The sequence below is a fragment of the Mustela erminea genome, chromosome 18 (assembly GCF_009829155.1).
Source record: "Mustela erminea isolate mMusErm1 chromosome 18, mMusErm1.Pri, whole genome shotgun sequence".
Lineage (NCBI taxonomy): Eukaryota > Metazoa > Chordata > Mammalia > Carnivora > Mustelidae > Mustela > Mustela erminea.
Window position 1 is genome coordinate 30352612 of NC_045631.1, and position 13577 is coordinate 30366188.

General features: G+C 48.7%; 1 protein-coding gene across 7 annotated transcripts in view; it reads right to left on the bottom strand.

Annotated features, from left to right (window-relative positions):
• The window catches only part of MSI2 (musashi RNA binding protein 2), a 388920-nt gene extending 375372 nt beyond the window's left edge, over window positions 1-13548 (bottom strand). For 3 of the 7 annotated variants that reach the window (XM_032320056.1, XM_032320055.1, XM_032320060.1), the window contains exons 1-5: window positions 13242-13548; window positions 12908-12948; window positions 12496-12577; window positions 11704-11788; window positions 7601-7642 (exon numbers count right to left, since the gene is read on the bottom strand). In XM_032320056.1, the coding sequence (XP_032175947.1) occupies window positions 7601-7642; window positions 11704-11788; window positions 12496-12577; window positions 12908-12948; window positions 13242-13303 (312 nt within the window). In that variant the 5' untranslated portion in view covers window positions 13304-13548. Of the gene's footprint in view, window positions 1-7600; window positions 7643-11703; window positions 11789-12495; window positions 12578-12907; window positions 13075-13241 lie in introns of those variants that run through there. The other 4 variants (XM_032320059.1, XM_032320058.1, XM_032320061.1 and 1 more) reach the window with 3 other exon arrangements.
• Window positions 13549-13577: the final 29 nt, after the last annotated feature.

Here is a 13577-nt window from a genome sequence, read left to right on the forward strand (position 1 = left end):
GGCAAAGGACCATGTCAGGATGAAATTGAAGGAAATGAAGCTAACACAAGCTTATTAGCACACTGCCTCCAACATACCAACTCACAACAAGTAACAGCCATTATTTTGGGCCAGGATTCTTCATCACTGAAGGTCTCAAAATAAAATAAAGAAGTGTAGCAGGCAGACACACACCCTGAGAATAACTTTCCAGATCACTGGGCACTTGATGTTATCTACCCTCGAAAGAGAGAGAGAACAGAGGTATCTTGTTATACACGTGGGGCCCAATGGGACACGCGCCCCAGTAGGACCAACCGAACTAGAGCCTGCTGCTCCTACCGTGCACCACGAGGTCTCAGTCCCAAGACCACACGTGCTCACACCTCTCATATCATGCGGTAGGCACAGCTCATGGTTCCAAAATCTCATGTTCCTCACACCAGGGAGCCATGCCAAGCGAAATGTGACCCCAAGCCACTTCGATGTCACAACTCAGGCCGCTCTGAGCCATCGGGTACACAGCCTGGCGATAAACAGAAATCTGTGATTTCCACACCAAGAAATGACATCTCATTGTCTACACACAGCAAGGTCAAGATCACGGCTTAGGCAAGGACAGAGTATAGAACTCTGGGCTTTTGTCTATATCATGGCCCCTAGTTAAGAAGGTAAAGCACAGAGCAAGGGAGGGGATGGAAGCAAGAGAAAAACGCAGTTCTCTCTCTGCAGTTGCCACACACCCCAAAGAGCAGGGGTGGTTATCTGCCAAGAACATCACTCCTAGATAAGGGTCTCCAGCCAGAGAGAGCACAGTATGAGTGATGCTGACGGCACCAGTCCAGAGTGGGAGGTGAAACCATGAAACCACATCAGCCACAGTCTTATCCATGACCACGGCTTCCAGATGGATCCAAAAGAGCTCAGAACATTGTACCGGGCATCTCGGTGATCATGCACACACAAAACAGGTGCCCCAGCACATGAAAAACAAAGGCCAGACTCATTGGCTTTGCCTGGCATTCAAGGCAACAGGACCTGGCTCCAGCCTGCTCTCCACGCCTCCGCCCCGAGTGCCGTGCAACACACACCCTTCGCTGCCCTGGCCCGCTGACCTCTCCTAGCCCCTCACATTCCTGCCATTCTTCCCTCCTTCCTGTTCCGCAGGATCGAGGGCAAAGACCACCTCCTCCGAGAAGCTATCTTAGCTCTTCCTTCCTCTGAAGCCCGTTTCTGCAGCTCTGCTGTGTTTTTCACATCCTCTCCTGGACCACAGGTAACACTCCCCCTCCAACCGGAAGCTAAGACCCCTGAAGACAAGAACCAAGTCACCTTTGCCATTTTGCATTCATTCCACCTGCATGGAGACGGATGGTACACGGAAGAGCAGCAGGAAAAGCTGAGGCTGCTGACGGGGACGCAGGACAGGACGGAGCCTCAGCTCCGTTGTTTTTTGGTTTGTTTGGGTTTTTTTTTTTTTTTGCAATTAATAAAACATGTTTGTGTCCTCGGAATTCATTGTCCAGTGGAGGCAATAAGGCATGAACCTAAAGAACCATAAAACTCAGAACAAAGTGCCTAGCACAGTTCTGGTGCTAAGCAGAAACTTGGTAAATAATTGCCAAGGACGGAGAACGGCCACAGAGTGCACTGGAGATTCAGCCTGTTCCCAACCCCCACCCTCGCATTCACCCTACTGCGGCTGCGCACCTGTCAGCATGTCAAGTACTTGGCCACTTGCTCGTTACTCATACACTGCCCCCCACCCCCGCAGATTGAAAGCCCCAGGAGGGCAGGGACTTTGTGGTCTTATTCTCCCCACTGTCCCCAGAAGCTTGCACAGGCCCTGGTGCACAGTAGGTGCTCAAAACTGCTGAATAAATGAATGCATCCATGCCCAGCACGGTGCCTGATGAGTACATCAGAAACTTTTTGCGAATGTATTATTTCTTATTCTTTACTAACTTAGTATTACTGTTGTTATGATTATAGTTTGCCGTAACCAAAGAAAAAGGAAACCACTAAGGAAATCCAGAGAAAGAAGTACTACATCAAAGAGAGAGCAGAAACAGCTCTGTGGAAAAGGTAACCCAAGTCGGGCTCTGAAAGACAGGTGTGTCGTAAAGGGCCAGAGGAGAGAGGACGGCGCAGGTGGGGATACCCACGAGGGTCGCTCTTCAGAGAAGGGGGAAACGTGCAGTTTCAAGGCAGCAAAAGGCAGAAGAGTCACGAGGTAAGATGGAAGACGAGACTCCTTGTACAGATCTTGAAGGACCCTAACTGGCTGGCTAAGAAGTTCAGATTTTGTTGGATGGGCCTCGAGGGGTTCCCAAATCCCCCCAAAAGTGGGTGCAGAGTCAGCCATTAAAAACAATTAAACAAGCTCTTATTCAATGAACACACCAGATCGAACAAATGAACTACATCCCCCTTTTGCGTTCCTGGGACTTCCGGCCAGAGAACGTTCAGGTTTTAAAAAATACAAAAGGACAGGAAGGACAGATGCTGCCTCAAGGGGCACCCAAGAGGGTCAGCTGGTTCCTCAGAGAGTCCCTCCCGCCTCCTCTCTTCTCGGAGAGGCAGAGGGGTCTCACCCACCTGCCAAAAACATCTGACACAGAACAGAGGCGCTCCGGCTTCTCAGCAGACTGACCTTCACGCTGAAAGGAAATCACGCAAGGAAAGGCAAAAATCTCGAGAAAGGACATTTGTAGGACGAGATGCCCCTCCTCCTGAGTGAACACCTGCTGCTGACGGGGACGCAGGACAGGACGGAGCCTCGCTCCCCAACAAGAAAGCAGCTAAGCCACTAATCCCCCAGGGTCCTCACGGTTGTGGACGAGGCTGCAGACACACCACCACGTCCTCACCAGGAACCAGAAACCCACCGGCGGAACAGCTAACAGTGGCCCGTGAGGTGACAGCTGCAGATCACTCAAGATGGCACGACGCTAGAGTGACCCGACCCACGGCGGCAGGGGAAGGCCAGATGCTGAAAACTCACCCCTTGCCCGCCCTTGAGAGGCTGCCAAGGAACCATGCCCCCGAAACAGGAGGCGCGTGTGCAAATCGCTCATGCTGTGCTGCACCCAGCTGGACGGATACGTGTGTAACAGAGAACCTTCCAGGCCCCAGAGCTCATCAGTGGGGGAGACAGGAGCAGGAACCCCTGGCCCTCGTTCAGCCTTGCCATAACTTAGCTGTGTGGTCTGCAACTGCAAACCTCACTTCCCTGTGTGTTCAGCTGCCTCTGCCCTAAGGAGGGCGGGCTGGATTCACCTGGGGGATGGAAGTCAGCATCTGGTGATGCCAACCATCATCAGCCCCCTGCTCACAGGGGACTTACCTTCCAATCAGGACTTTACTTGGGTCATTTTCCATTGTAACTTTTCTCATTCCACAAAGGTAAGTTGATACCGGGGCGGTGGGCGGTTGGCTGGCTCCTTCGCTAGAGCACGTGACTCTTGATCTTGGGGTGAGGCTCAGGCCCTCCGCTGGGCGCAGAGATGACTTAAAAACCGTAGTAATGAGAGATCATTCTATACTAATGATACCAGCAGACACCTGCTGGCAACCCCTTGGGTCAGGCTCCCAGCAAAGAGCTCTGTATTCAGGCTGAATACCACCCCATGTTGGGCACTATACCCCTGTTGTGAACGGGAAGAAACTGAGGCACAGAGGGGCTCATGTGGGGTGCCCAACAGTCACCCGGCTGCCGCTGAAGGCAACTGGAAATAGGCTAAAGAAATGAGATCTCCGTCGATCGACAGATCAAGTTCTGGCCCCTAACATGTAAGGAGAAAAATGGCAACCGGGGAGCACAGAAGGCTTTGTTACACGCGAGGATAATTGGGGCAGATGGGGAATTACACCCAGACTCACCCGTGCCCTAAGAGGTTCCACAGCCTCTTGGTTTTTCCGCACGAGGAAAAGAACCCACAAGCTTGAGCAAAACTCTTGAAGGCAGCCAACGCTTCTGCCCAGAGGGACTGACAAAATGATATGACATGATTGATCCCAATCATGCCCGTTCCTCCAACAGCTTCAAATTAAGTCGTCCTTTTTAGAAGAGCACGACCACTTTAATTTTTTAAAAGACAGAGGGGAGGAAACTCTTACATATTTAACAAAATGAAATAATCATCCGGCGAAATAGGAAGACAGAGAACGGACCCATCGTCTTCTGATCAAAATGTACTTCGCTAATTAACGGCCACTAGTCTCCAAAGAGTCGCCCTCGACTAGTTAATAAAGCCCCATTATACTTCACTTGAGATGTGAACATTTACATGGCAAAGGGGTATGAATGAACTGCAGGATTCAAAACCCTTCCTTCGGGTCGCTCATTAAAATTCTGGTCAAAACGGGTTTTTATTTATATGATACATTATAGAATATTATGACAGTACTAATGTGAACTCTGCTCAGTGCCACGGCTTTCCTTTCGTATTAAGTTACAGTTTCTTTCCACTAGTCTTGTTTTTAACACCTCCACGAATATTTCTCTGGCGAGTGCTAGCAAAAGACAGACAGCCAGAAAGCAGAGAAATGCATTTTAACCGAAGCCCACACTGACGTATCATTTACAAGCTCCTCACCCAGCCCCCAAGGAGGGGGCGCAGTTCCCCTCGCACTGGAACCCCGACACAGCCACACATAGAAGTTTTATTGAAGGGAGATGCACAAAAAATAAATAAGGCTTGACTTAAACTCCTAGACTCCCCTGCCAGCCAGGGTTTGGCCTCCAACACCAACTTCGGTCTGAAATCCCCACGGCCGGGCTCAAATTCTATTGGAAAATAACCACTGACAAGAAAGGCACTTTCTCCCCACTCTGCCCCAACTCCCAACGAGTGCACACCTCACCAATTCCCCAGCCGCTTCCCTGGAGCTGAGCAAACCCAGAGCTCTGTGAAAGGGTGCCCCTCCAAATGGCCAACCCGAGTCACCCCATGGGATGACATCACGGGGGCTTGGCCAATCACCCAACCAGAGACCTTCTAAGTCTGCACGCACTGTGGTTCTGCTCCTCCAAGCCTGACCACCATCCTGAGCTGCGTCTTCTGCCCAAACGGACAAGTGACACGACTGGATCCCGCCACAGGACAGCACACTAGGTGGAGGGCCGGGTCTGGAGCTAGGCTGCCCACACCCCACTTCTCAGCCCGAGTGTGCCTTGGTTTTCTCATCTATAAATTGGACATAATCCTAGTGCCCACTTACCCAGACACAGGGGAAGACTGGGTGAGCTGATATATGTAAGAAGCCTACAACAGTGCCTGGCACATAAGCTCAATTAGCACCATTATGATCACTAGACCTCTCCTGGCCATTGGTATGAGAGCCTAACAAAATTCATGGTAAAAAACAGCAGGTAATGCATATGGTACTACCACGCACCAGGTCCTTTTTTTTTTTTTCTTTTTAAGCACTTTACTTGTATTAATTTATTTAATCCACACAAAAACTTGGTAAGATGGGGTATATAAAATTCCAAAAAAAACAAACGATCTGCCCACATCCACACAGCGAATGAGGGGCAGAGCCAGGATCTGAACCCAAGCTGTGGTGCTTGAATACAACAATAAGGATGATTAAACCAATGGAAATTAATGGTAGCAGCAACAATGAGGAGGGATGGGTTCCTCACCCCGCCCTACGCTCTTGCACTCTTCACAGCAACCTTGCGAGGGGTACTCCCATCGCTCGTGTTTTACAGAGGAGCAAAGAGGCCAGGAGAGGTGGTTTGCTCAGTGTCTCGGGACCTGAGATGCAGATGGAGATAACAGATAGGAAAGTCCTTGGGAAAGAGTGCCATAAAAAGCAAGGTATTGTTATGCAACCTCTAGAACTCCACAGAAAGATGTCCTCCCCTAGCTGGTATAATATTTGCTCACATCTAAAAGTCTGACAATCCACCTAAAACATCCCAGACTCCAGGGTGGAGTGGGGGGAGGTGCACACTTCGACAAGTTCGAGAAATAGTCTGTCTCGTTTTCAAGTTGAATGCATCACTGAGAAACCAAATGCCAGAGTATGTTAAAATGAAATATAGCCTTCCTGGTTAAAAAAAAAAAAAAAAAAGTGGCGGAGAGTGAGGGGTGGGCAGCAAGAGGGAAGAGAAAACAGGTCAAACCCATGGTTTGACCGAGTCAGGGATTTTTCCAGTTTCCCTTTAGGGTAATCTGATCCTAGTTCTGGGTGATCAAATGACTAACCTGGAAATTTGAAGATTCACACTTATGGAAGAAACAGCAATTCTTCCAAACCCAGGAAATACTGCTAATTCTGGAAAGCCTCTGAAATGTCAAGGATCACACACAGTTTGAAAAGCAACCTTTACGCAGTTAACCGTCCCAAAGTTTGTGCTCAGTACGGAAATAATGTAACCTCTTTGGTTCATTGATTCCTATGATTGGCTTAATCATTAGGGGGGAAAAATGCCTTAAGAAAGTATTTCTGCTCTATTTACTTAAGAGATTTGTGTTTCCTTCGAAAGAAAAGGAAAAGAAAAATTACATGGGGGGGGGTGGGGGGGTGGATCACATGGCAGACTCCAGACATGAAATTCTCAAAATTCATCCACAAGAGCCAACTTTTTCTTCATTAAAGTGCTTCATTTCTCCCTCTGCACAATTAAAAGGTTCCACCTGTGGGAGACTATGCTTGAAGAAATACAGGGACTCTGCAAAAGCAACAGCGCTTTCCCCTTTATGACCTATAATTGGAAGCTTCACCTTTTCCCCTCTTCCCTAAAGGAATGCCAAGGCCACAGGCCACAGAAAAAGTGTCCCTCTCCATATTACACAGGGAAGAAAAAAATCATTAAAACGTGCGATTTTAACATGTCAAGCCCATAAATTTCACCTTTGGTTCCAGGTAGCTCTGTTCTCATACCCAGAGCTGGCAAGCTCAGCGAAAACTGTGTTAGCCACACACTTGTGAAAAAGTGAAGGCCGATCTCAATCCTCCAGGCAAATCTCGTAGCAGCACTCCTCCAAGGTTATAACAGACTCAGAACTTCTCTCCCAGGCCCCAGCATTTGCATACAGAGGCAGCACAGATGGTCTCAAACGTGGCCTGATTGATCCCACCAACCTGAAACCAAGACTTCCGCTGCCACCTCTGTCCGATTCAGGGCTTCATGGGCCTACGAAGTTGTTTTTCCAAGAAAAGACAGGCTGTGTACTCAAACTCTACTCCTCTCCATAAACTCTAAGTTTAAGGGCCTTCAAAGAGAACCCTCCAAAAGACAGTCACAGGGAAAATAATTAGGGTCCAAGTTCTCCCGATAGGATCTTGGCAATGCTTAAAAAATAAATAGAACATTTGCATAAATATTGCAACAGACGGAGCTCTGTCCTGCCATCAAGGATCAGGCTTGCCCCTGCCCCCTGTTGGAGGCTCAGAACCCACCTCGGGAGAGCTAAATTGCAGACGCACGCAGTTATCTCGCGGAGCTCCTGGCCTGGCCTGGACTCTCACCGCCATGTGCTGACACCCTAAAGGAACCTGAAGACTCCAGGTTTCAACACTTCATTGCCAGTACTCTGTTTGAAATTCGAAATCCTTGGCAACCATCTCTGAGGGCTAAAATCCTATTACTGATTCTCCTACTTACCTTGGGTTGCGCCCGACGAGGAAATGCAACTTTAGGGTCAATCTGGAGAGGGAAATGGGAAAGGAAGAGTCAATTCCAGTATTTGGAGGCAAGGAAGAAAAAAAAATCATGATTAATCACCTAATTATTAATCACTCATTTCTCAGGCTTATAACCCAGCTTTGAGTAACTTCTCAGGCAACTCAAAAGTTCCCTAAACTTTGATCCAAACTTTACTCATCCCTCCCGCAATGTAATAAATAAAGCCAGCCTCTCTGAAACATCCTACCATGTATTTCAATGTGCAATGGTCTTAATAAATCAGATCTCACATGTCCTTATCTAAGCAAAGGCTTCTCTTCCACAGATACTGAACACTGAATGGTACTGATATCTAATTTGCAGTACATGAGTGGGAGAAAAGATGGGGACATCATCCCTGAAAAAAAATCATAACCTGAAAAATTAAACATAAGAATTTTTTTTCAGAGGCTCCTGGGTGGCTCAGTGGGTTAAAGCCTCTGCCTTTGGCTCAGGTCATGATCCCAGGGTCCTGGGATCGAGCCCCGCATAGGGCCCTCTGCTCAGCTGGGAGCCTGCTCCTCCCCTCTCTCTGCCTACTTGTGATCTCAGTCAAATAAACAAATAAAATCTTTAAAATAAAAAAAAAGAATTTGTTTTCAGCAGTCAGTAGCTGATAGGAGATCTTCTTCCTGAGGATAACTAAACAAGGCAGGTGGAAAAGGGGATTCAAAAAAATTTTTAAATCATCAACATCTAAAAACTCCCCCCAGACATCCAACACGAGGCTCAGCTTGAGTTCATTCATTCGTGTTGCCAAAAGTACAGTCACCTGAGTTAGCCAAAAAGCTCATTCTGTAGTTAGACCGCAAGAGGAAGCAGGTATCAAAAGCTACGGAGCCTAACCCAGTTCTTAAAAAAAATAATAATACAAGAAAAGAAAACACATAAGCCAAAGCCACCTGGATTTTAAAAATCACAGGGGTTAGAATTCTATGAGCAATCTAAACCCAAATTATAAAAGGAAGGCCATCAAGGGGAGAGGGTTAAAAAAAAAATACTGAAAAAAAGAAGTCAGAACCTACTGTAACAATTAGGGTATTCTTTCTACCCCAACCCCAATCAGAATGGAAAAACATCCTCCATCCCAGATCAGACACTCAGCAGAACACATGATTCTCAAAAGGGGAATGGCTTTAAAACACAAAACAATTCCCACGGAGGCATTTGAATCTAATAGGCTGATCCGAGGTGGGGGAAGTTGCTGGACAGAAAATATGGGGAGGGAAAGAATTTTGAAAATCCCCATTATTGGTTTTCCTTAGACTTCTAAATGTCACAAATTTGGGGGTAAAACTCAACACAGAATATTGCTACCAGTTATTTATTCATAGGCTCCGGCTTTCAGAGTTCGATCTTCCCCCTTTTAAAATGTAAACTTGAACCTTGTTTTCAGTTCTGCCATGGGGCAGCAAAAAGAGTAAGGCTTTGGGACGAAGCACAGAGCAGGGGCAAAGCACACCAGAGCGTTCCTGAGCCCAGACCTCCTGAGCCAGACCTCCGTCCCTTAGTACACCCCAGCTGGTAAAACAAACAAAGATTTACCACTTTTACTAAAGTGGTTTAAAGACCTAATAAAAGTCCACAGCATGGTTTTGTTGTTTTGGGTTTTTTGTCTGTTTGTTTTTTTTAACCTTCAAACATCACCTGAGAAATGAGGGATTACTTTTCAAAAACTAAAATAGACAAAAATCTCTGATCTAGGAAACTACCCTCTCAATCAGGATTAACATTACCGCATCTACAGGTGTGTTCAGCACTGAGTAGAGCTGTCTACGAGAGAGATACAACAGGTGTGGATTTTCCATTCTGTTGACCAAACGTAAGACAGGTGTGTCTTTTTATAAACACGCCCCCAGACTACGGCTTTTGAGCTGACCAGCACACAATTGCGGGTAAGAGGTCACCTTGTTCGTGGAGTAAAAAGTGAGGGACACAGTCGGGGGAGAGACCAGGAGCTGGAGGGGAGGGTCAGGAAGACCTGAAGACAGCAGGACACTCAAAAAATAACTAAAATTACAAAACTCAAAGCCAATTCAGAATTCCTGGATGGCGGGTTTGTGACAGCAGTGTGTCAGACCACCAGGCGTGTTTATCGTAGTGCAAAGTTTACACGCTGCGATCTCTAAAGGAGAGGCCAGGTCAAGGTAAGTATGGCAAATCCCAACCTTTTGCACATCCCTGTCAACTATTTTTTTTTAAACAAACAAAAAAGAAAGCTACCAAAAATTAAAACATTAGTTAGTTAGGTACAGCTCTACTTACTGTAGCTACAAATCCTCTAGGAAAAGACTAGGGTACTATTTTGGATGTGAATGGCCGTTACCTAAACAAAGCTTTTAAGGTAACGGTAAACAAGATCCTCGTTTCCATGTCAATAAACCAACCGCTTCTGCCTCCTGCACTGAACGTTGAAACAAAGTCAAAATCTAGGTTATACTAAATAATAGCGACCAAAACATATCCACAAACAATTACAGAGGGACAAACCGAACGTTTTGCACCTGACACTGAGGGCTATGACCCACCAGGCACCATAGAAACCACATACTATTTCTCCTACTCAGGGTGGGGAGACGGAGTGAATAATAAATTCCTGAATTTGCCTTGAAATATTTTCCTCTTTAATTTTGTTCGCTTTTTGAAACGTCTGACCAAGAAGTCAAGGGGAAGAAAAAATTCTTTAGACATCCATTATCACCCTACAAATGACTGTTCCTAAAATTAAATTATCTAAAAGCGTAAAAAGGCTGGGCTGCCAGCTATGACCAATCCAGCACAATTCATAAAGCAACTTAAAAAGTGTCTGGGGTCCTCTCTGGGGGGCCAGGGAACATGCACATGGCCTCTGATCAGAGAAAGAGGGTTAATTTACAAAATGTATCCACCTGCACCAAAGGTGGCCAGGTTTCTTGCCCTTTTCCCCCTTCCCCTCAATGTTAAAGTCAAAGGGGCTTGAAGAGCACCCTATTCCACTCCTATATTTTACAGAAAAGGAAACTGAGGGCCCAAGGCAGGTAACAACTTGCCCAAGTACATAAAGGGCAGCCGGGACTAGAACCTGGTCCTTTGCCTTGCCCTACCACCTACCCCCAGTCCCAAGCAGCCCAGCACTGGATCCCAATGTCACCTCCGGGCCCCAGTTTTGAGGGATGTATAAAAACCAGGGGGAGATTCTCACAGGCATAAAGGGAAGGGGGAAAGCCACAAAGCCAACACAGGCGTCTAAATAAAACACTAGGAGCCGTCTGCCATCCCCCCCAAGGTTGTACTAATATCTCTTCCCTTCTTCTCTAAGCTCTACCTAAAGACCTTCCCCTCCCCACACACGTTTCTGAAAGCTTCTAATCCTATAAAAGTACCCACACTCAAAATAAAGGATCTGAGGGAAAAAAGCAAAACCAAATCACTTGGAAACCCAAGGCCTTATCAGCGTTAGATTTCACTCCATCTGGAGTCACCCCCTGGACGCCCCGCTTGGCTCTGGGAGGTCTCCTTCCCCTCTCAAACTGCATTCCGAACCCGAGGTGCCCCAGGAGGAACCTGTTGCCTGGGCCTGTGATTAGCGCCCCCCCTCGCCTTCCTGCCGGCCCCCGTGTCTGTCGTCCGTGTCTCTCTCTCTCTCTCTCTCTCTCTCTCTCTCTCGGCTAGCCATGAAGCGGGCTGTGCCTCCTAAAAGCCAATGCCCACAGCCACAGTTGGTAACGCGTGCTGTGCTCGGCTGACAAAGAAAAGTTGCCTTGGCTCTATCGTGCAGTTTCTTTGCATGGTCCCTGGGCCGGGGAGATGCCTCTCCCGGAGCGGACCCATCCCCCAGGCCCGCGATCGGCAGCATCTGGAGCTGCAGTGGGACAGGCTCTGCACAGAAAACCCCAACCCCAGCCATGGCAGCAAACTTCAGAGCCAACTCGCCAGCCCTGCTCATCACTACCCGGTTCTCAGCACAGAAGCAAAAGAAAGCACGGTCCCTTTAAATGGGGCTGTCAATGCCCAGATGGGTCCTGAACAGGGGCGAACAACAACAACGAAGGAAAGCAACCTACCGTCTTGGAATCTAACTCATGGTGGGGCTGACCTAATACTTTATCTACACTTGCTGGGTCTGCGAACGTGACGAAACCGAAGCCTCTGAAATGAGACAAAGAGGGAGAAAAACAAACAAGAAAATGTGACACCATTGAAAGCAACAAGGAGTGAGCCCTCCTGCAGAATGGAGAGCCAAAGTTGCCCCCTCGCACCCTGGCTGCCCACAGCCCTCCCCCCAAGCCCCCTCCCACCTCTCAAGAAAACCCATCAAGGTTAAAGGGGGAAGTGGAACGGGGGCAGGGCGGTGGAGGTAACTTGGAAAATGCTGGTGTCTCCACTCTTTCGCCACCTCAGTCTCCTCTCCTCCTCCCCTTCCCTTTCTTAACGCTTTGTTTTATTCCGGAGAAAACCCGGCGCTCAGAAGAGATTCATCCAGCTTTCTAAAAGGGGCTGAAGAGTTTAGGGAGCTGGGAGTGTGGGAAAAGCATACATTAAAAGAAAAAAAAAAAAAAAACTATGCAGAAAGTGAATGAAGCTGAATGTCATTTTAAACCGGAGGAAAAGAAGCGACGGGAAAAGGACTTAAAGCAGAGAGATGGGCATCTCTGTATCCAGAGTTCAGCCCCAATTAACAATAACCTTTCGGGTTATGGGGGCGGGGGTGGGGGGTGGAATAGAGAGCCGTTCGAAACCAGCCAGATGCCTGAGCCCCATTCTAAATCCGCTTAGCTACTTCCGAAGACACCTCCAAAAATAACACTTAAACTTTGTTCTAAAATAAAGACAAAATCCAGAAGGGAATGGTTTACCTGGAGCGTTTCGTAGTGGGATCTCTCATGACCATACATTCTCTAATTTCTCCAAATTTGCTAAAATAGTCTCTAAGGCTATCTGTAGAGAGAGAAAGAGAGAGATGGGGGGGGAGGAGAGAAGGTGTGGAAAAAAAAAAAAGCAATGCAAATTTTGATCAAGGACAAAAACCAAAAGTAGTTTTCTGTTGTTATTCTGTTTTGGTTTTGCATTTTTTGCACACGCGGGGGAAATTCGGCAACAGAGGTCGCGTAGAGGGCTCGGAAAGGATTTGCTATTTAAAAAAATAACCTTGCACAGGAGAAGTGGGGAGCCAATGGCGGGGGGGGGGGGCTCCTACACCGGGATAACAAAGAGCAATAAAGAAGCCAAGAAGGGGGGGACCCAGACGTCCCCCCCTCCCTCCCTTACCTGGTGAGGTCTGCCAGCTCAGTCCACCGATAAACATTTTACTAGAGGGAGAAAACATAACAGAAGTGAGCACCGATGTCAGATCGGCCATTTTGACGTGTAACTTACAAAAGCTAAAAGGAAAGCGGGGGGGAGCGAGCGAGCGAGAGCCGGGAGGTGGGGTGGGGGAGAAGGTGACGGCGAAATGCAATCCAAAGGTGTGTAACTTCCACGGGGGGGGCGCGCGGGAGGGGCGGGGGGGCGCGGGAGATGCCCGGCTCCGCGCACCGCCGTCCCCGCCGCTGCAAGGCGAGCGAGCCCGAGGCGGCGCGGTGGGCAGCGGCTGGAAACTTACCCGGGGTCGTGCTGGGAGTCGTTGGCGCTGCCCGAGGTGCCTTGGCTCCCATTTGCCTCCATATCTGAGCCCCCCCGCCCCCCCACCCCCAAAAAACCGAGCCCCACAGCGATCGGAGCGGAGCGGCGGCCGGCTCCGAGCCCCGAGATCTCCCGCTCCCTCCTCCCCCTCCTCCTCCCCCCCGCCCGGGCTCCTCCGAATCTCTCTGCGAGCGGCGGAGCCGGGGCAGCGGCGAGAGCCGTCACACGTGGGCTCGGCTTAGCTCAGCCCCGCTGCTCGCACACCCCCCCCCCCCGGTCCCCGCCCCCCCTCCCGGCCCATCCCCACCTCTCCCCC